Genomic DNA, 23851 nt, shown 5'->3' with positions numbered 1-23851 from the left:
GTGGTTATAAACTATGCCAAGTGCCCAATGGAGCGATAGACAGCACCAGTGGAGTCAGTTGTAACTTGTTCCAATAATTTGGAGGAATGATTGAGCATGTACTAGGTAAGAACAAGCTTGTCGTCGTAGACGCTCTGAGTCACAAAGGTAGTATTCAAACAATACAGGAGTCCATTGTGTTGGAGATACAAGGATAGGATTTAGACAGTATGAAGACACAACATATAGATTGTCCAAAATTTGGAACTCCTTATAGTATGGCCCTTTATTCCGAACCGGGTCATTATCATGGGATCAACAGTACCTTGGAGAAGTTAGAAAGATCGTTTTATTGATCGAAGATGCGCAGGGATGTGTACAACTATGTTTCTCAGTGTCCTATATGTTAAAAAGTGAACGTGCCTCATACCAAACAAGCAGGGTTGCTTCAGTCATTGCCCGTTCTGAGGGTCCGTTTCACGACATTTCGATGGATTTTTTTGGACACCTCCCGTATCTATTGGATCTCAGTGTATGACGATAGTTGCAGGTTCAATAAATTTTGTATGCTTATACCATGCAAACAGACGGTCACAACAGAAGATATAGCCCGGCTCTTTCTTCGACATTGGTACCCAGTTTGTGGTTTGCCACGGACCATTAGTTTAGATCGAGACCCAAAGTTTACATCTCACTTCTGGCGAGCTTTGTTCGACAACTTTGGTACCAAATTGCAATTGTCTAGTGCATTCCATCCCCAGAGTGATGGTGGCCAAACCAAGATTTACAATTAGTTGGCTTTCGATGTGCTTAAAGCGTACTGCCATGATCAAGAGTTGAAGTGGGAGCTTCATCTCCGGTTGGTACAGGCGATTCTCAATGACAACTCACTCATCCAGCGTTGGAAGAACTCCGTACGAGGTAGCCTTTGGTTGAAGATTTTCATCTCTTCTCACAAGGATGATCTCTCCTTCTTGGAAGCCAACAAGACTACATAAACTTTTTCAGCCATCATTGAATCTGTCCAAGAGTGTCTTATGAAAGCTCGGGAGGCTTACACCAGACAAGCAAACAAGTCACGGAGAGACGTCAATTTCAAAAAAGGTGAATGGGTTTATTTAAGGATCATGAAGCAAAGACTCAAGCAAGTGGGCAAGCGCTGTCCAAAAATGTCCTTTAGAAGTTTCGGTCCTTTTCCCATCATAAAGAAGATAAGCAACGTCGCCATGCAACTTAGATTGCCAGACAGTTGGACGATGCACAATGTCTTCCACGTCTCTTGGTTAAAGCCTTATATTGGACCTTCATTGCAAAATGTTCTAGAAGAGCAGCAGTCAAAAATGGTTGATGAAGCAGAAGTGATAGAGCCTGAGCAGATCCTTCTACACCATTGGAAGCATGGTTCAGGACGACGTCTTCGCCAATTTTACACCAAGTTCAAAGATCGAGGGACCGATGAAGCCGTTTGGCTAGATGAAGAATTTTTCCTCGAGTAAGCCTACTTGTGCTCTCAGCCCAAGGCATAGAAGCTCAGTCTCTTCAGGAGTTTGCAGCACACCTCCCCTCAGTCTCAGGCTGATGTTTTACTCTTGAAGATAGCTTCACAGACGCCTAAAGCCTATGCACAGTTCTGCCCAGCGTTTGGTTGCTTTGTCCTTGTGTTTGGCGGTCAGTCAGTCTGTTTGTCTGCTCAGCCTTGTGGACACAGTTCAGCTTGTTTACAGTTCTCCAGAAGAAGAAAAAAAGAAAATACTCTTGCTTGCAAGGGGGGGCCCTTCAATGGGTAATTCGGGACCCCATCTGGTGTCGACTCTACTACATCTATTTTCAGTTTCATGTATGCTGTTTTAAAGGATTGCTAAACTCAAAAAACTCAGGTTTAAAGAAAAGGCCCTGTTGTTTCACACGGTCCTAGCTCAACGCATGCTACATGAAGGTTCAACCTCTTGGATAGGAAGGTTGAGCGGGTTTCCATGTCTTTGAATTTGAGAAGCAAAGGCCTCTCATTAGTCAAGTCCTTCCTTGCTTGCCAAGCATTCCATGAAGAGGATCCTGATGATGCCCATTTATCTACATAGTGTCTCTCCATCTTCTTCGGGGAGCTACCTGCGGGGAGGCTGGTGGCCCGCACATGTAGAGCCCGGGGTTGCCTTTGCTTTTCCTCTTCAATGGTAGCGATCATGATTGTATTTTGGTGTGGTTGGGCCAGTTTTTGCTTCTTGGAGACCTCCACCCACTTGGAGGTCTCGTGAAGGTTTTTCTTAGCTACTTCCACACACTTGGAGGTGGCATCAAGCTCTGTCTTCATCCTGGCATTTTCTGCCTTGATCTCTGATTTAGTGGCTTCTACCTTGTTGACAAACCCCTCTATGATTTCTGATTTGGTGGCTTCCACCCTCTCTGTGATATCTAGCTTGGCTGCCTGCAATTCCTTCCGGAGTTGCTCCTGATGTTCGTGGGAGTCCCCAGCAGGATCGAAGAAATTTTAGCATACCTGTTGCAAACTTGGTTGGCCAGGCACACTAAAGTGGTAACACAAGGTTTCACTCTAGGGAAATATACCGCTGCCTACATCAGGTCCTGTTTACATCGCCTACACCAGGGGTGTCCTCAGCGTTTACATCTGGGCTGACATCAGCCTTACTTCAGCCTCTCTTCAGTGCTTACATCTGGGCTGACATCAGCGTTTTATCTTCAGACTTATATCGGCGCTTTCATCAGGTTCCCTTCAGCACCGTTATCTGCGTTTTTTGGGACAGCAGCCCTTTTGCTCCTTTGACCTCAATATCGGGATGGCAGCCCTCTCTGCTCACTTCTTCAAGACGGCAGCCTACCATCTGCCTCGGATCGTGGCCTTCTCCATCTGCATTATCACGGGACAGCAGCCCTCTTTGCTTGTGGATCGCCCTCGTCATAAGAAGGTCATTGGAACCAAATGGATCTTCTGCACCAAATTTAAAGCCGATGGTACCTTGGACAAATACAAAGCCCGGCTTGTTGTGCAAGGCTTTTGCTAGAAAGAAGGCATTGATTTCGACGAGACCTTTGCACCCATTGCTCGAATGACAACAATCCATCTTTTACTTAATCTGGCTGCTCACCACAAATGGCCAGTCTATCAGATGGATGTTAAGAGTGCTTTTTTAAATGGCATTCTCGAAGAGGAGGTCTACGTTGACCAACCTCCGGGCTTCTCGCTCCCCGGGTTTGAGGACAAAGTCTTTCGCTTGCATAAATCTCTTTATGGGCTTAAGTAAGCCCTCCGAGCGTGGTATCATCGCATCGATGAATTTTTTCGCAGCCAAGGTTTTCAATCATCTCATTGTGACCCCAATATCTATATTCACACTGATCAGGGGATGGTTTGCTACTTAGTGCTGTATGTTGATGATCTCATTATTTCTAGTTCACATCAAGCCAAAATGGCTGATATCATGACTAAGCTTAGATGAACTTTTGAGATGATTGATCTCGGTCTCCTCTCATATTTCCTTGGCATGGAGGTGGTCCAACATCCTGATGGTATTTTTGTGTCCCAACAGAAGTACTGTCCCAACTCATTACTTCCTACTTTCTTGATGGTGCTATCCCTGTGGCTACTCTATTGGATCCCACCATCAAACTATCAAAGGAAGTACATCCATTTTAAGTGAGTATTTCAATGCTCCTAAGGGCCCACATTGGAGTTCAACAATGAGGGTTGTTCGCTATCTAGCAGGTACCTATTTGTATGGACTTCACTACAGTTGTGGGATCACCTTGCGTGGTTCATAGTCACCAGAAACGTTTCGGGGTTTCGGAGCAAAACGTTTCGGTTTTTTTTTCTATATAATTTTGCATTGCTAAAGTTCCAAACAATAGGAACTTTTAATATTTTGAGAAACAATTTTTTTTTGAGAAACCAAAAAAATTAGGAGTTTCTGAAACGTTTCGAAACGTTTCGGGGTTTTGGGGTTTCTTACTCTAGAAACGTGTTTTCATGTGACTATGGCATGGTTACACAGACTCCGACTGGCCGATGATTTCGATTCTCGACGTTCTCATGGTAGTTATTTGTACTCCCTCGGATCTGCCCCTTTCTCTTGTTCTAGCAAGAAGCAAGATACCATTGCAGGTTCTTCCGCTAAGGCCAAATACCGGGCCCTCTATGACGCCACCATTGAGGCTATGTATCTTTGACAGCTTCTTAGGGAGATGCGTGTTCCCATTGACACCGCTTCTATCATCTTTGTCGACAGGTAGAGTGCGATTGCCCTTGCTGGTAATCCTATATTTTCTAACCGTACCAAGCATGTGGGTGTCCATTTTCATTTTACCAAGGAACAGGTTGAGCTTGGTACCATCCGACTCTAGTACATTCCTACGACGGACAACCATGCAGACATCCTTACAAAGTCCGTCAACTGGCCTATCCTCGAGCGTCTTCGCGACCGGATCGGCATCGGTCCTCCACCATCACCCTCCGCATATTAAGAGGGGGATCTTCCTCTCCTTTCACATTTTTTTATCATTGTATCGGGCTCACGAGTCAGTGAAAACCCCATGAGGGCACGGCTTATGTGAAAACCCACTGCATTGCATTTTTTCCATCTTCCATTCCCTATGCATAGCATTCTGTTTTTGTATTTGGTGTTGAAATATACAAATGAATAGGGTGTGTGCGGGAACAAGCCCTTGGCTAGAGGCTGTAAAAGAGAATCTGTAAATGTGAGAGAACCTGTGAAAAGGTGAGAAGAATCTACTGGGAGAGAATAAAGGATAGCATGAGGAGATTTAGAAGGTGTGGAGATATTTTGGGAGAGGTGTAGAGAATCAAGCAAAAGAGGTGGAGTGAATCAAGGAGAAATCAGTGGAATTAGATGCTTGGATGTAAACTCTATGAGTTGAGGCATTGGCCTAATGAGAGCTTGCTGGTTTTTGATTATCCATGCCTACACTAAGCTATCAATTAATTGCTCACTAATCACGTCTTAATTATCGTCTAATCTCTTTGTTAAATCTCTTTGTTAATGATGTTGATTCTAGCATTTGAACCACCATAGCTCATCACATTGCTGTAATTTTAATATGGTATCAGAGCCTAGCTTAGAATCCATCAAATTTATAGCTCATTATCTTGCTAATCACCTAATTAATTAGGATTAGTAGATAATCAAAAATTTTAGTCATTTTTCAACAAGCCTCCTGTACCCAAAGCTGGTGGAGGAGCTCTCTCTCCCTTCACACATAACCATTGCCCCAGCCCTTTTAGAGACTCATACTAGACGCAAGGGCCTACACACAGCTCAAAGGAATCGGGGGAATTCAGCGTAGAACGGCGGCGGCAACGCGATTTGCAGGCGCTTAAATATTTTGGGAAAAAGCTCCATGCGACGTACCCGCTTCAAACTGGTCTAATTCCAGCTAGGCCTGGGGGTTTTCAAGCATGCTCTACAAGCTGGTGAAGTCCGAATTTGATTTGATCAAGTCTACAGTGAGATCCAAGCTCTTCATCAAATCTGTAGGTGACTTTGGTAAAACAGAGATTAAGCATGCAATGTTTGGTCAAATCTTGTGTTTCTTGGCTTAATCCTCTACTAGACTAATTGCTATTGATGGCCTTGAAAGGATTTGAGCTCATTTGAACTCTAAGGCCTCAGATCTGGGCTCCCCGCATACTCTGTTTTCTGCACACAAAACAGAGGATTAATTTGCTAATCAATGATTAATCAATGCTAATCATTGTATTTTGGTGCAATTGAGGATTCAAATTTACCATTAGGTATCTGATACAGATCCCTATAACTTCAGATTGCAATTTGGAGATGGTTTGATACTCCAACCATTCCGTACAAATTGGTTACCCTTGATTTAATGTAATTTTTGGTGATTTTATGCTGATCAATTTGTTGTAATCATCTCCTAAACACCAGATTGAGTTGTAAAAAGAGTAGACACTGCCCTTGAATCTTGAAATTGGATCAAGAGGTAAGACCCTCTTCACATCATCATGAGTACAGCACAAGAGATAGCCAAATTTAATGGGGAGCAGTTTTACACATGGCAGACAAAAACCATGTATCTGCTCATGAGGAAAAATCTATGGGGGCTAGTTGAGGGAAGAGATGAATGCCTAGAGGTGAGAGGGGAAAATGAGTGGAAGAGCAGGAATGAAAAAGCATTGGGACTTATTGCACTGAGTTTAAATGATGAAATCATTCATCACATCACAGGGATACAATGGGCAAAAGATGCATGGGATGAACTCAATAAATTATTTGGCACACAAGCTAAAAATTCAAAGATAAATCTGTTAATGCAATTCTACAAATTGGATATGAAGGAAAGTGAACCTTTAATAACACACTTGAACAAATATAAAAGCATTAAGCAACAATTGGCAGCTATTGGCAAAAAGGTAGAAGATGATGAGGCACTAGCAGTGCTTCTGAAGAGTGTGGACAAAGGTGAATATGAAAATATTGTAGCAACACTAAAGAATGTATCTGAATTGAAGCTACACGAGATAGAAGGAGCTCTACTAGAGCAAGAGAGCAGAGGCAAAGAGAAGAAATGGCTCGACTCAACAGCAGGAGAAGAAAAAGCATTCTTTACCCGAGAAGGATTCTCTCGAGGACGAGGACGAGGAAGAGACAGAGTAGGAGGAAGGATCTTTACTTGCCACAACTGTGGAAAGCCAGGACACATGGCAAGAGACTGCTACAGCAAACCCAGTGGAGAAAGAACGACATCGGCAAACTTCATGGAGGCTCCTAAGGAAGTGGAGTCGGATCATCTTTTCTGAGAGAGAGAGAGAGAGAGAGAGAGAGAGAGAGAGAGAGAGAGAAACCTCACAATCCAATGTAACCTGCCCCAACAGAGTAAAATCACCTCTGAGCCACCGATGATGTAGGCCATGTGGTAGATGTATGTGTGAGCACTTTAGTCAAGGTCACAGGCACTTATAGTAGCCTTGGACACATAGAGAGAGAGAGAGTGTCAAGGACTATGAGTTTAGGGACTTGAGGCATTGGTCGCGGACTATCAAGTAAGAGGGAAACTTGGTATAGGGTCCAGGTGTGCTAGGAGTATTCACTTGAGGGGAGGTGTTGAAATATAGAAGTGAATAGAGTGTGTGCGGGAACAAGCCCTTAGCTAGAGGCTGTAAAAGAGAATCTGTAAATGTGAGAGAACCTGTGAAAAGGTGAGAAGAATCTACTGGGAGAGAATAAAGGGTAGGAGGTGTGGAGATATTCTGGGAGAGGTGGAGAGAATCAAGCAAAAGAGGTGGAGTGAATCAAGGAGAAATCAGTGGGATTAGATGCTTGGATGTAAAAACTCTATGAGTTGAGGCATTGGCCTAATGAGAGCTTGCTGGTTTTTGATTATCCATGCCTACACTAAGCTATCAGTTAATTGCTCACTAATCACGTCTTAATTATCGTCTAATCTCTTTGTTAATGATGTTGATTCTAGCATTTGATCCACCATAGCTCATCACATTGTTGTAATTTTAACATTTGGGACACATATGTGAATGAAAACCCAAAAATGGGCGTTCATGCATGTGAAAACCTCTTGCATTGTGGCATAGTTCTACTACTTCCCAAACTCAAAAGCCTCTACTCTGGTCTCAAAGCACATGATCTTCATCTTCGACAACCAAATTTTTTTTTCCCCTCATCTTCTCTCATGATCCCCTTTTGGTCTGAGAGGGGGTGTGTGAAAATATACCCATGAGGGTATTTTATCCAGCCCAAAATGTTGGGTTTTATGCTGTGTATGCACCCAGAGGAGTGCTAGTGATCATCAGTAGATTACTGGGGCACTTTTTACTTCAGTTAGTGGAGGTTTTTTTCCCCAGTTTTAGCTTAGTTTCACTTATTATGGTTTATAAGTGATTTGGTCCACATGGCACACTTAATGGCCGGACCATGTGAACACAACTTTTAGGTCACATCTTTATGTGGCTATTGTACTTCATTTTATAACTACTCAATACAAGAGAAGTCGTGTTCCTCTCTCTGTCACTCACGTTTCTTGCTGAAGTACCTTCCAAACCCTAACCCTAACAGTTGAGCTCCTTCATTTGGTATCAGAGCAGGTTAGCCTAGCTGTCCGTACAGGCCATAGCCATCAGTTCGCCTGTTTCCAGTTCAGATGCAGCTCCTCAGTCAGTCGCCATCAACTGCCCGTACAATTAGTCACCTACAGCTGCAGTCACGTACAGGCAGTCGCCTTCAGCCGTACACTCCGTACAGGCGCATGTCCTGTTCCGTACTCTGCTCCGTACATTAGTCGACCAGCTACTGTTCCGTACACAGCACCGTGCAAGTTCGCTATCAGCTATTGCCTTCAGCTGTTCGTACAACCAAGCGCCTGCTTTGCTCTGTACACAGTCGTCCAGTACCCGTACAGTACCTGCAGGCGACCTACACTCGCTGTCAACTGCTCGCCCAGCTCCGTACAGTACCTGCTGCCAACCTGTCGACTGCTGTTTTCGTACAGTACCTACCTGCTACGTGTACCTGCACTGTACAGTCGCCGTACATCCGCCGTGCAGTCGACCTGTACCTGCACTGTACCGTATACTAGTTCCGTACAGTCTACAGCCGCCTGTACCTGCAAAATCACATTTGTGGTAAGCTTTACAAGTTTTGAAATTTGGGCATTTTCTCTGTGAAAATTTTCTGGCAGATACAGGCAGATTTTCTTGCAAAGAAATCTCTACAGGTTTTTTGCAAGGTTTTGGGTGCAGTAATTTTGGGCATTTTTGGGCATTTTGGCACTGTGTGAGCCATTTTTGTTGCTCTACTCAGTCAGTGGCGCATTGTGTTGCACATTCAGAGGATTGAAAGTGCAGGCATATCTGGGTCAGCTGTATTCAGTGGAGTACAGTTGCTTTCAGGGTTATTGCTTTTGGGTTTTTTGATACACAGGTACAGCATTGTGCACTAGCATAATGGCAAATCAATAGCAGAGTGATGTGTTCACGTACTTGTCTAGAAAGGTGATGGACAGCCCAAGAAGAAGGGCAAATGCCATTACTGTAAGAAGCCAGGTCACTACATCACAGAGTGTAGGAAGAGGATTGCCAAAGAGAAGGCAAAGGAATCTGGAATGTTTGTAAATGATGCCTCTAAAGCTCCTCCGGAGACTGCTTCTTTTGTTGAGGACAGGGATTACTTTTTCTACACATGCAGCTATGATGCCTCTTGGTCTTCACAGGCACTCAGTGTGACAGAGCATGCATGTACTTGGTATTTTGGTAGTGGTGCTTCAAAGCATATCACATCTCGCAGGGATTTGTTTTGTCATGTAGGCCCTGCCCCTGTTGGCAAAACTGTTCAGTGTGCCAATAATGCTTCATATCCAGATCGTGGCATTGGGGAGATTCAGCTCACAGCCATTGATGGCTCTATTCTTCGCCTTACAGATGCCTTATATGTACCAGGGATAAAGAAGAATTTGTTGTCCATTTCTTCTTTAGCACAGTGTGGTATGCAAGTCCACTTTGATGATGACAAATGCATGGTCAGAGACAAAGCTAATGCTTTGACCTTGATGCTTATTGGTACATTATGTCATGGACTTTATCAGTTGGATGCATTTCAGCCAGTGGATCAGTCTGCTTATAATGCATTCACTCTTACTCCAGCTATGGTTGATCCGGAGTTATGGCATGCTCGCATGGGGCATGTAAATTTTGGTAGTCTTATGCTTATGCAGCGACATAACATGTTGACAGACCTACCTCTTATGGAGAATCCTCCAGATCACATATGTGAAGGATGTATTTTGGGAAAAATGCATCGGTTTTCCTTCCCACGTGATCAGGCTCTACGAGCAACTGCAAAGTTGCAGCTTATACACAGTGATCTTTGTGGTCCCATGCAGACGAAGTCATTAGGAGGTTGCTTCTATTTTGCTACATTTATTGATGACTTCTCTCGTATATGCTTGGTCTATCCGTTGACACAGAAATCACAGGTATATGATGCATTTTTGGCCTTTGTAGCACTTGCTGAAACAGAGTCAGGATGCAAGGTTAAGACTCTCCGTTCTGACCGAGGGGGGGAATATGTGTCACACATGTTGAATTCCTTTCTTGAGTGTAGAGGTATCAAACATCAGTATACTACTCCTTATACTCCACAGCAGAATGGGGTTGCAGAAAGGAAGAATCGGTCACTCATGGAGATGGCCAGATGTATGTTAAAGGCAAAGAAGCTACCACATATCTTTTGGGTGGAAGCTGCTATGTGTGATTGTCATATTTTAAATCGATGTCCCACAAAGGCATTGGTTTCCATTACTCCTTTTGAGGCTTGGCATGGCCGCAAGCCTTCGGTATCACATTTTCGTACTTTTGGGTGTCTTGCATATGCACACATACCCAAAGAGTTGAGGAGGAAGTTGGATGATAAAGCCACAAAATGTATTTTTGTTGGGTATAGCCGTGAGAGCAAGGGCTACCGGTTATATGACCCACTATCCAAGAAGATATTCACTAGTCGGGATGTGATTTTTGATGAAAAATCAGAAATATCCATGGCTGGTTATGATGTAAATCAGGCTGAAAATGATGTGTTTGAAGGTCTACTACCTATGGAGTTTCATTCCACAGTTGGTGATCCAACCCATGAGGGTACAGGACAGCCAGCTAATCATGAAGATGGTGCAGAAATTCAGCAGGCTATTGAGCCAGTAGTTGAGCCAAATATGGGGCAGCAGGCTCCACAGGTCAGACACATACCTAGATGGTATTTGAGGACATTACAGGACAGCCATCTAGAGGGTCCTCTTGCTGGCCGTACTCGTAGGGAGACATGGACCAATGAGCATGCACACATCATGGATTTGAATATGGTTATGGCAGCCAGTTTACAGGATGATGATGAGCCTGATTCATTTGTGGATGCACGAGACAATGTGCATTGGAACAAAGCCATGCAGGATGAACTTGATTCTATTAAAAAGAATCAAACATGGGATTTGGTTGATCTGCCCAAAGGCAAGAAAGCTATTGGTACTAAGTGAGTCTATAAGTTGAAAAGACATGCAGATGGATCCATTGACAGGTACAAAGCCCGTCTAGTTGCAAAGGGCTATGCAGAGAAGAAGGGTATTGATTATGAGGAGACATTTGCTCCTACATCCCGTATTTCGACACTTAGGTGTGTTATTGCATTGGCTGCACATCGTGGTTGGGTTGTTCACCAGTTGGACATCAAGACTGCTTTCCTACATGGAAACCTCGAGGAGGAAGTTTATGTACATCAGCCCATAGGTTTTGCAGAACATGGTCATGAAGGGAAAGTATGCAGGCTGAAAAAGGCCTTGTATGGTTTGAAACAAGCTCCACGAGCTTGGTATGCAAAGATAGATGCTTTCCTGCTCACTCAAGGCTTTGTGAACAGTCCATCAGAAGCCACTTTGTATGTAAAGAAAGAAGAGAAAGATCTGCTGGTCATCAGTCTTTATGTAGATGATCTTTTGCTCATGGGATCAAATGATGACAAAATTGCAGCTTTTAAAGAGATACTGCAAACAGACATTTGACATGTCTGAGTTGGGGCTCGTACACTACTATTTGGGCATACAATTTGTGCAGGATAACAGAGGCATTGGGTTGTTGCAATCTCGGTATGTTGCTAAACTTCTGGAGAAGTTTAAATTTAAGGTTTTCAAGCCTATTAGCACTCCTATGGAGCCTGGGATGAAACTGTCACTACAAGATGACAGTATTTTATTTGATGCCACTACATATGCTCAGGCTGTTGGGTGCCTTATTTACTTGTGTACTACACGGCCAGATATTCAGTATGCCGTATCTCAGTTGAGCAGATTCATGCACAGCCCACGATTGTCACATTGGCAAGTTGTGAAGCGTGTATTTCGGTATTTGCAGGGTACCTTGTCTCTTGGATTGCTTTATCTTGAGGGGGGTGACATGCAGTTATATGCTTACAGCGATTCAGATTGGGCTGGTGATTTTGATACCAGACATTCCACTAGTGTAAATTGTTTCTTTCTTGGCTCTTCATGTATTTCTTGGCTAAGCAAGAAACAGACCACAGTGGCCACTTCGTCTTGTGAGGCAGAGTACAGAGCAGCCTACACTACTACCGTGGAGTGTGTCTGGTTGCGTCGTCTCATGATTGATATGGATATTTCAGTGGAGGAGCCTACACCTATCTATATTGGACATGCATGGTCTCATAGACCATGCCCCCATGCAGGGTGGTGCTTTGTAATGATGACTCGTCCATCCCTATAGGCTGTTCACTTTCCTTGTTCCTTGGCTGCCCTTATGTGGACCATCCGACTTACGATGCTTCACTATAATGTGGTGACGTTCTCTCCAATGTATATGTGTGCTTCTTCAAAAAGTCAAGGCATGTTTGTTTGACTGTCCTTGAATTTTAAGAGAAGCAGGTGCTCACAAGTCCTGTCCTTGCCAGCCCTCTATGCATTCATAAAAAGTTCCTATACAATCCTCATCTTCCTTTTTTTTTCCGAGAAAAGATCCTTTCATTAGTTAAATAAAAAACGCCCGTAGGGCTACAAAAGATCTCTCCTGCTCATGAGAGAAACAGAGCAGTGAATACAACAAGGCAGCCCGGGAGACTCTCCCTAGGTGCTGCAAAATACAAGCATCAGTACAGAGGACTGAAGGCTAAATCATACAATGGGGGGGGGGGGGGGGGGGGGGGGGGAAGCCAAACAGGTGGCTTGTAATGCCAACGGGGGGATCCCGTGTGTAAGGTGTAGAAGGGGCCTCTGCGCGCCAGGTGGTGTGAAAAGCCTGGCGCCTCAAGATGGCCTCATCCGAGTCGCCTCGGATGCGGTCATACTGTCCTCGCAGGGTGTGTATCAACTCCTGCCAAATCCCCCGTACAGTCTCTGCTGGTGGCTCCAGTCTCCCCTCAAAGGCCGTGAAACACCGGGCCCTCAAGGTGAACCAGATGGTGAGGCTAATCCCTCTCCTGTGTCCAGCTGGCGGACGAGAAATCCGGTGCTGGAACCAGGCGAGGCTGACCCCTAATGAATATGATGGCCTGATTGTCCTGCTCCATCTCATAGCCCATAGCAGGCCCTGACGAAGTCGACCAAGCAGCGGCACCCCACGTAAACATACCCTCTGGAGAGAGGGGGGCCAGAATACGCAGCATCCGTAGCCAAATCTGCTGCGCCTGAGGGCAATCCCAAAGGCAATGTCTCTGTGTCTCCATAGGGTGGCTGCATCGGACGCAGGCCGCCGGAAGACTGTTGTAAACAAGCCAGGTGCCAGCTGCTGAGCCCCTGTGGGCGACCAACCACTGGAAAGTCGAGATCCTGCGGGCCTGTCGACTAGCCCAGAGCCGAGCCCAAAAATCCTCCAGGAACTCGTGTGAGAGTCCCTGTAGCCGCCAATGCCCCGCTGCAGCTGGAGAGACCATCCTCCTCGCCGTCAAAATATGCCGCCCCAGCCGAACAGTATACTGGAAAAAGGTGATCTCTGTGGCCTCAAGGGATGCATAAGGATCATGCCACTCGTACTCCCCAGGGTCCCACTGTAGCCGGGCCAAGGGGCGCGCTGCATATGCCCATATGCGCCAATCCGGGAGCACATCAGCAGGGTCGGGGTCAATATGCCACTTCCGAGAAGCGGCGGCCACAACCCGTATCCTCTGAAAGGTGCACTTTGCAACCAAAGGCGACTCCATCTCCTCTCTCTGAAGTCTGCCCTCATCTTGAATATCATAGTAGAGGCATCTGCCATCCTCAGTGCAAGCTCTGACAGCAATCAGGATCTCCAACTGTGTAAAGGCTCCCATCCACCGTGGGGTCACTGGCTCGAAAGGCGTGAACCACTCCTCTGTGAGGGCCTCCTGAATATCATCCCTCATAATCAACCCCCCTCTGAAGTGACTCAGCCTCTCCACCTGGATCTCCTCTGGGAGACTGCAGAAGGCTTGCGAGTCTCCAAAACTACGTGCTGGGCCTGCCGCTAACGGTCCCCAGGCTAGACGAGGCCGAGAACCCAGCATATGACCCTGCTCTGTGCGAACCATTGGGCTCCAGATGAGCGGCTGTCTGGCCCGCTCCTCAACACAAGAAGGAGGTCGCTGAGAGAGCCCCGGTCTCAGCAGCTCCCAAGCTCTCAGGATGCTCAAATCTGTCCTCCCATCCTCTACTGAGGCCTGTCCTCCTCATCTCTATGAAGATCCAGCGAATCTCTGGTGCCCAAGTACCCCCTGCTGGGGGAGCCAATCCTCATCTTCCTGTATGATGCCTATGTTTGTCTTTCATGTTTTCCAATAAAATCAATATACCCCTCACAAAAGAATGCCGATGGTCCTTAAAGCTATGTATCATGTATGCAAACTCTGCCAATCAATAAAATGCAGGTTATTTATAATGATCTGGTGGTACGATCATTTGTCACCTTCTTGGCCTCTTCATCTGATTGTTGTGTTTGATTCATGGTTTTGTTTTGACTCAAGTAATCTGGTCTTTGCAGATAGGTTAGAAATTGTATGCCTTCAAACATAGTTTTCTAACAATGCCTTTTCATGCTACATTCTTTGATGTTATGCAGGTAATGATTGAAATCTAGGTAGCCTTTTTTATTTCATTTTTTGAGGACATTCAATCTGATGTGAACTTGATGTGTTATGAAGGGAACACATGACAGTGATCACAAGTCATCAGGAGCATCAATCAAAGATGCTTGCATAGAAACATTTGGCTTGGGAGAAAGAAGCTTGGAAAAGTTAATACCTAAGAAATCTGTATGCACACAAACAGACACTTCTGGGGAAGCCGATAAGGAGAAAGCTTTCATTGAGGCATGCTATTTCACTGCATTGTGTTCAGAATCTCATTTTTTGAAGGCCATTAGCTTTTGAAGTATTAGTTGTGCAAAATGCAGGCTTCAAGGAGATGTCACACTGACATATTATCATTCTAATCATGCATACCAGTTTTTGTATCAATTTCAAAAACGTCATTCTTGGGCTCCTCATATACTGTGAAGGAATTGCTTCACTGCATGTGTTTTGTTCAAACTCTTTACATGATCTGTTTGAAATCAAAAACAAGTCAAAGAAGGGCGAGATAAATCTGATGGCACCTATTGTGAGGAAAATGTTAAATTTAGTAATAACGATAAGTATCTGGCTTTGCTTAGTGAGAAGGAATGTGGAAAACAGGAAGAAACTAATTTTGGGACAGAAAAAGACCAGAGAATTTTCCAACTCCAAACTGAAATAAAGGTGCCAATCTGGCTGAAATTTAGTCCCAAATTATCTTGAAAACTTTTACCTTTTTATTTTGTACTTCTGAGATGCTTTTAAGAAATTCATGATGCTTTTGATGGAAGGAAAAAGATACAGAGATTTTGAGATACAAAGATGGAATCATGAAGATGGAAATGATGATGAAAGCAAATGGAAACCTACACTCTGCTCCACTTCACCAAAATGTACTGGAAAGTGTTGTTTCTGCGAAAGAAGAGATGGTGGCTTTAAAGGAAGCATTAGCTGTAGCAAAGTTTTCACAACAGGTCAAGCAAACTTTATCAACTCCCCTTATGTGTTTCTTTCATTTTATCTCAAAAAACCAAGAAAGGATCTTCAACATTTGGAAAGTGGTAATTCTACGTTCAAGACTTTGATAAAATATGCAAAGGAGAAATATGTGGCAAAAATGTGTAAAGAAGCTGATAGTTTATAGTTTTTCAGATTGCAGAGATTTTTCTCAAGAACATTGCTATAGAAAGGAATCACTTGAGGCAGTTGTTGTCAGAGGAAACTAAAGATTCGTCCTCTAAGCTTCAACATCTAAGCTCTGAGCTGGTTTGTTCTCACATAAAGATCCAATGTTTAAAATCTGCATAAATCTGGTTTCATTATCCTCAAAGCTATATATTATGATGTACATACATATCTTTCATGTAGTCTCAAGGGAGGGGAAAGAGGTGTTAATGGGTCTAAAGGGCGGCGACCCTGTCGTACTGAGTGAGAAATCTACAACCGCTCTCCTCAATCACCACAAGCGAGCACACTACTATGGGCATCATGATACATGCACGAAACTCCCTTGATCCATCTCTGAGAGAAGCCCATATGGCTAAGAGTACCCTCAAGGAAGTCCCAATCCACTCTATCATAGGCCTTCTCAAAATCGAAGAGTAGAATGGCAAAGGGTTGATTGCTCACTTTAGCCCATTCGACGGTCTCCCAAAATGAGAAAATGTTATCAAAGATGCTCTTGCCGTGTAAGAATCCATTCTGAGTATCATGAATGACATCTTGCAAGATTGGCTGCAATCTATGCTCACTGCCTTAGCAAGAATCTTATATGCAGTCCCAAGTAGGGTGATAGGTCTCCACTGGCCAATCAATGTCTTATCCCCACTCTTAGGAATAAGATAAATAAGCCCCTCAGTGAGAGAAGAAGGCATAGAACCTGTGTCCCACATCTCTTGGAGAGCCGATGTGATCTCACCTCCAATCTCATCCCAAAAAGTAATGAAAAAAATAGAGGAGAGTCCATCCTCCCTTGGACACTTACCATGAGGTAAGGCATGAAGAGCATGACTAAACTCCTGCATAGCAAAAGGGGCATCCAGAGTGGCACACATCTCCTGAGTGATCAAATGTGGCAATGCATTCCAAACCTTCCTCTGTGCCTTGTGTCTCAAATCAGAGTGCAGCTCAGCACTAACAAGCTGGCGATAGAAATCAGTGGCAATCTGTCTAACCATAAAAGGATCTGAGTGAAGAGTGCCATGTGAATCCTATAACTGCCTGACACTATCTCTGGCATGAGATGGGCCGTGAGTAGCAAAGAAATGTTTGTTGCATCTGCCCAGTGCCACCCATCTGTGTCCAAAAGGATTCCTGGGCATGGAAACGGTACTCCGCGCGCTGCTCAAGAGAGTGATGAAGTTCTGCCCTAACAATACATAAAGAATCTGCAACCCGTTGAGCATGAGAATGTTTCTCGTGCTCTTTCTGTAAGGCAGCCATTCTACGTCTAATAGTCCTTTCTAAATCCAAGGCCTCTTGCCTCTTAGACTGGGCACATGTTGTTAGAAGTCATCTCCTGTCTTTACTAGACACCAGGGCCTTTGTTGTGGGTGTGCCCGCCCGTATTAGGTGTTTTCTCATTTTTCCCTACTCTCCGTATTTTGCCCCCATTTTTTCCTATTTTTCCTTGGCCTGGGAGGCTGCCTTGTGATGGCAGGAGGACGCTGGCCGACTGCATCAGTATGCTTATGTTCACATTCTGGAGCTGGCCGACTGGTCTGGACAGGTCGTGGACCTTTTTATGCAGGCCGACCGCTGTGTATAGGTCGTGGGCTCTTTTGGTGTCCTGTCGGTTGTCCCTGATGCAGGCCGACTGCATGCTTGGGGCCATGAAGAGCCATATATAGGCTAGAGTGGCACCTTGTCATAATCATCTCCTCTGGCCGGTGTTTTGGGAGGCAGCTCACCGGGAGATGGGAGCCCGGTGGAGGGATGCTACAGTGCCCGTTCGGGGTGTTCGTGGAGCTCGATGGTGATGTATCTCCTACATGTGTTAGTCTTCAGTTGCGCATTCTGACATGGTATCAGAGCCCTAGGCTCTTGATAGTTCTTGGGATTTGTGTTAGCAAGAGGGGGATTGTTGTGTTGCTGATTGGTGGACTGTTAGGGACTGTTTGGGAAGAGGAGAAGCAAGAGGACGACGGGCTGATTTGCTGGACAGTCACCTGTAGTTGTAAGTTCTTCTGAGTTCCCACCCAACCACCCTTTTTTCAGAGTACATCCCCGCAATGGTAGATTTGTTAGAGATGGCCGAGAGGCATGTGAAGATCCCTACACTCCCTACGTTCCCGGTCGACCGTCAGTTGGACGAGAACAACTACGGCATATGGAAGGTTGATGGAATCTGTTCTGGAGTCTCACGACCTTGCTGATTTCATTGTTGTTGGGGTTCCACGGCCGGAGGTAGAGGAGGGGAGTTACCGTCGATTCGTAAGGACCAGGAGGCATAACAATGGGATCGTGTCAACGCTAGGGTCCGTTCATTTATCTTCCTCAACTGTACACCGCAGGTAATCAATCATGTAAAGCATATGACGCTGGCCGCAGGTATATGGCAGCATTTGGCTTCTCTTTACAACAGGGTATCGCCCATGAAGAGGATTTCCTTGGAAGTACAAATGCGGGTTACGAGCCCTGCAAAGTCGTCGACGATGCGGGAGCATATTAATAAGCTGCAGGCTCTTCAGCAAGAAGTTCTGGGAAGGAGATATTATCAGAGGACATGGCCATAACGTTGCAGTCACATTTGCCCTCTCAGTACTCAACATTTTACTTGTCTTTGATTACCAGTGGCAGGCTCAGCGCCATTACTTGGGAGGAGCTTGTGACCATGGTCTTGGACCAGGAGGAACGATTTTCGAACCCTCCACAAGACGGAAATTCGGAGGCCTTAACTGGTCAATGGTCGCAGGTAATCAATCATGTAAAGCATATGACGCTGGCCGCAGGTATATGGTAGCATTTGGCTTCTCCTTACAACAGGGTATCGCCCATGAAGAGGATTTCCTTGGAAGTACAGATGCGGGTTACGAGCCCTGCAAAGTCGTCGACGATGCGGGAGCATATTAACAAGCTGCAGGCTCTTCAGCAAGAAGTTCTCCAGGCTGGGAAGGAGATATTATCAGAGGACATGGCCATAACGTTGCAGTCGCATTTGCCCTCTCAGAACTCAACATTTTACTCGTCTTTGATTACCAGTGGTAGGCTCAGCGCCATTACTTGGGAGGAGCTTGTGCCCATGGTCTTGGACCAGGAGGAACGATTTTCGAACCCTCCACAGGGCGGAGGTTCGGAGGCATTAACTGGCCAACGGTCGAAAGGCCGTAACACGGGCAAAGGGAAGGCTTCATCGGAGAAGTCTTCTGAGAAGAAGTCCGACGCTGATTGCGAGAAACTAAAGGCAGAGAGGACCTGTAATGATTGTGGTGAGAAAGGCCACTATTGGAGGTAGTGTCCCAAGCGGAAGACCGAGAAGGGTGAAGATTCCTCAGCAGCAATCATGAAGACTCCGGCTTTTGTGCACTTGGAGGTGATGGATACTGGTGTTTCATTTTCTTTAGGCAAGGAGGAGGTTGGAGGACTCTCCACAACGGATACTCGGGAGTGGATTCTAGACAGTGGTGCTTCCAGGCACATGACTCCTTCCCGTTCAGATTTACAGGTATTCTGGTCACATTCATACTGGGGATACATCCACTATCCCAGTTCACAGTGAGGGCAAGTTGGAGATAGTTCCCGATAGCAGAGGGGGGAAGCATTCCTCCCTGGTGTTGTATGTTCTGTCACTTGGTTTTCATCTGTTGTTGTTAGTGTATCAGGTTTGCTAGACTGACGTACGGGTGGAGTTCGATGAGCATTTTGTTGCTCTCCGGGACAAGGCAACAGGCCAGGTAGTTTGGGAAGGTGGAGTGGAGAATGGAGTTTACAAGCTTTTAGCACTCTCTCTCCCAGGTCCTTAGGATTGTGATGAGTGGCAGTCTGGTAATGTCCACTTAAGTGTGGATACGCTGCAGGCTCAGGCTCTTTGGGACCAGATGGAAGATAGCTTGCCAGATGATGGCAGCAGTTGGCAAGAACTTTTCAGTACTGATGTTGGTGGTTCTTGTGTTCGTCAGTCAGAGGAAACTTTACAGGTGACCTATGCTCTAATGTCTTGTAGCATTCGGGACAAAGAAACTCCTGTAGATGAGGATGTTCTTTCCACGAGGACCTCTTGGAAAGCCAGGCAGGTGGCAGTTGATTACTTGCAGAAGGAGGTGGATGTTGCGCACTCTCCAGGCTTTGTGGTTCCGGATTTAGAGGGGGTGGTTGACAGGTTTAGAAGGCCTTGCATGGTCGTCAGCAGGTTTCCAAGACTTGGCTTCCCACTGTAACAGGTGTTGATCCTTGTGAGCAGTATGATGCCTCTTTGACTCGGAAGCAGAATGGTTCATTGATTTGGTTGATGGATACCAGATTGGACGGGAGCTTCTTGATGAGGCAGTTGAGCTCATGGTTGCAGATGACTCTTTGGGAGGTAGGATTGCGTATCTTGTGGTTTCTGCGGCATGCGAAGGATCATGGACTCTTTTACACAGGAGGGGGATTGATGGATGGAGTCTGACTCCACGGTTGGAGTGACTCAGATTGGGGAGGAGATCCGGACATGAGGAGATCTACTTCAGGCCCAGGAGTAGTTTTACGGAGCAGTAAGAGGCATTCATCTTTTGCCTTGTCGTCGACAGAGGCAGAGTACCGGGCTGCTTGTGATGCTGCTTGTGAGGTGGTAAGGTTGCAGAGGTTGCATGGCAGGATTGGGCTTCCATTGGAGGAACCCACGGTCATCCAGAGGCACTTTGTTCGTGAACAGTCGTTTGCTGATGACATCTTGGTAGAGTTCTGTTCGACGGAGGACAGTACGGTGGGCCTCTTCACAAGGTCGCTATCTCAGGATTTGCTGAGGCGGCACCCCAGTTCCCTGTGGTTGGTTTCACAGCTAGGAGCTAAGAGGGGGTGTTAGAAGTCATCTCCTGTATGTACCAGACACCAGGGCCTCTGTTGTGGGTGTGCCCGCCCGTATTAGGTGTTTTCTCATTTTTCCCCACTCTCCGTATTTTTCCCCCATTTTTTTCTATTTTTTCTTGGCCTGAGAGGCTGCCCTGTGATGGCAGGAGGACCCAGTTGTTGGCTGACTGCATCAGTATGGTTGTGTTCACATTCTGGAGCTGGCCGACTGGTCTGGACAGGTCGTGGAACTTTTTATGCAGGCCGGCTGCTGTGTGCAGGTCCTGGGCTCTTTTGGTGTCCTGTCGGCTGTCCCTGATGCAGGCCGACTGCATGCTTGGGGCCATATAAAATGGCCCCACAGCCCCTTGCCATTGTTGTATTGTATTTGGGATCTTCTTGTGTGTCTCTCCATTGCTGTCTATTTTTCTGCACTTGCTCTTGTGTTTCCAAATTTAGTCATCATCTCCGTTGCGTATTCTGACACATGTATGATAAAAGTCACTAATATCACAGAGAGCAGAGGCCAGGCTTTGATAGGCCTGTGAGAAATCATGAGATCTCGAAATATCAAGCATACGACGTGATAGCTTTGCATCTGAAAACAAATGATTAGGGATGTGTACATGGGGTGTTGATCCATGGCAATTCGGATCTCTAATACATAAAACAACTAGGCAATGATCTTATTTAGAGGTGCCTGTAGCAATAAAATATGCCCCCTCTGTCAAGCACCCAATCATCCACATAAAATCTGTCTAACAGTGCATAAATACATCCTGTATCCCTTCTCCTGTTAGACCATGAATAAAGAAGAGTGGATGGTCTCCCTGAAATGTCATCCTCATGCCAACAATCTGTGCCACGAATGGAGGGTATAAACCTCTCCCAAGACGCTCTTTCAAGAGGATGCACCAAGCCCTCATGTCCACCTCATTGGGTGTGTCCCGAGAGAAGCTTGCATGATCTCCCACACTAGCTAGCGTCCAGTTTATGCTCTTGCAAGAGCAATACATCCATAGGTCCACCTGTAACTACACAATGAAGCTAGGTTTTTACAATTTGTTTCCGTCGACGCGGAAAAAAACCCCCAAGACCCTGAATGTTCCAAGAGACAATCCTCATAAGGACTCCGAGTAGGAATGACCAAATCTCGTGGTCGACGAAGGACCCCCTTTAGAGACGGAAGTATGTCTCGCATAGGTAAGGGAGGGAAAATATGACGATGTAAACCTTACCTCTCTCTCTCACACTCCGGGGAAAAGCCAGGGCTAGTCCTCAAAACTGGAGGAGTACCATGACAATGTGAATGCGCAACATCATCCTCAAGGGTACAATCATCCTGTAACTGTAATGCAGAATCCTCTTTTGAAGGATCCAGATCATGTGCCTGCAAAGCCTCATCCTCCCAAGAAGGATCAACATCCTATGAGGCAAGAGTTGCATAAGGGTTAGGGTGCTCCACAAGGGTACGGGGGTCTGAGGGTGCCTGGCATCCCTCACCACAACCCAACGTTGTGTGGTCTATTGTGGTAAAGGAGCAACTGGAGTCTCGCGGCAACATCAGAAGGCATGTGATGGGTAGGACCACACCGCCTTCTAGCATGGCCCCTCGATCTAGGACAATCTCTAGCAATGTGGCCCTGTCCGACGACAAATCCGACACTGGTCAGGTCTGCCTGCAATCTCCATCCTCTGGCGGAAATGAGATCCGTCAGGTCTGTGAAGCATAATATGATCGTCAGTAATTGATGGATGAGGAACAAGCACAAGGACTTGGGGTACACTATCAAGAGTGGCAGTAACAGCCGCGGAACCTGAGGCGAGAGAGCTTGGAAGGACTGGTACCTCTAGAACTTGGCCAAAGGATGCCCCTATGGAAGCTAAAAGCTTCCAATAGGACCGAGGAAGAGCAGGGAACCACAATGAGACCGGGGTAAGGCGCTGATCCTCCGCCGCTGATCCTCCGCCACTGGATCAAAGCCCACCTGGTATTGAAAGAAGAAAATCTTCCTAATGCCAAGAGGGAAGGGGTTGCCAGCCAAAACTTGAGAAGTAGCTTCTGAAGAATGGAAGTCCACTTGGAAGAAGCCTCGACCAAGCAAACGAGTATCTTGGAAGTGCACAATCAGCTCCGAAGGGAGAGCTGCTAGAAGCCATTCACGGGCTTGCGAACGAGAGGGGTGGGAACCATAAACTCTCGCAACAAGGTCAATGTCGTGTTGAAGAGAGGTTAGCTCGTCTTGTGAAAAATTGATGATTCTCTCGGCTAGTGGGGGTGACAAAAGATTGGCTGCGGCAGAAGAAGCCATAAAGCCAATCGAGAAAGTGTGGGCGGCTGAATTGAATCCAAATAAAATGCTGCTGAAATAAAAAGGGAAATGGGGGAGGACAAGGCGGGTGCAGCAAGGCGGAAGCAGGATGTGGGAGCAACAGAGGCGGATGCAGAAGAAGGGGGGCAAAGGCGGGAGCAGATGGGCGGGAGCAGATGGGGCAGCAATGGGGCAGGCGGGGACAGCAAAAGGGCAGGCGGGGGCAGCAATGGGGTAGGTGGGGGACAGCAAATGGGCAGGCGGGGGCAGCAAAGGGGGCAGGCTGGGGCAGAGGCAGGAGCAGAAAGGACAGAGCAAGCGGCTGGGGCAAGGCCAGCAAAGGCGGAAGGGGCAGTCTGGAATCAGCAGCGCGAGCTCACCTCCTCAGCAGTCTTTTCAATTGTGCCTTAGAAACCTCATTTTATTAGCAGGGACCTCTGATCATAGATGTCCTCCCCTCTTGCTGAGCGTGTTTCTATTCTTTTCTTCCAAGAATAGATTTTTCTGCTAGTAAAAAGCAAAGCATTTGCTTGATGTCAAGAGAGGAAACGATTTACAAAATCTCTCATACTAGGCAAAAAATACCAAAAGATACAAGGAGGGAGGCTCCCTCTCTCCGTCTGACAGCTCTCAGCGGGAGGCTTCCTCCCAGCTGGCCACTCTTGGAGGGAGGCTACATTGAACTTTTGGGTGAGTGGTTGGGGGGAATGTCACCATTTGGGCATTCTTTGTGCTTCCGACCTTTGAACGAGCTTTGGACCTATGGACGAGCTCCATAGTGGACATGACACCTTATGGCAGGGGACTTATGTCTACGCCAAGGGTCATGTGGATTGGCACGTCATGGCAGGGGACTTCTGTCTACGCCAAGGGCTAGTAGATTGGATATGTGCGGCTGGGGATTTTGGTCCATGCCCATATTCAGAGTATGGTTGGCCTAGGGACATAAAGTCTATGCCCGGAATGACAGTTCGTTACAAGCTAAATGAAAGGGAGATTGTCTAGCATATTCTTGTGCAT

General features: G+C 46.1%; 1 protein-coding gene across 9 annotated transcripts in view; it reads left to right on the top strand.

Moving 5' to 3' along the window:
• The window catches only part of LOC147604706 (uncharacterized), a 168878-nt gene that overhangs the window by 25596 nt on the left and 119431 nt on the right, over positions 1 to 23851 (top strand). For 8 of the 9 annotated variants that reach the window (XM_086794580.1, XM_086794577.1, XM_086794584.1 and 5 more), the window contains 4 exons: positions 14625 to 14792; positions 15141 to 15218; positions 15326 to 15508; positions 15687 to 15800. In XM_086794580.1, coding sequence (XP_086650706.1) covers positions 14625 to 14792; positions 15141 to 15218; positions 15326 to 15508; positions 15687 to 15800 — 543 coding nt within the window. The remainder of the gene's footprint in view (positions 1 to 14624; positions 14793 to 15140; positions 15219 to 15325; positions 15509 to 15686; positions 15801 to 23851) is intronic. The other variant, XM_086794578.1, reaches the window with a different exon arrangement.

Source organism: Cibotium barometz, chromosome 61, assembly GCF_041138505.1.
Source record: "Cibotium barometz isolate CiBa-2024 chromosome 61, ASM4113850v1, whole genome shotgun sequence".
NCBI classification, from domain to species: Eukaryota; Viridiplantae; Streptophyta; class Polypodiopsida; order Cyatheales; family Cibotiaceae; genus Cibotium; species Cibotium barometz.
Note: the sequence above shows the minus strand (reverse complement) of the source record. Positions and strands in the feature narration are given on the sequence as shown.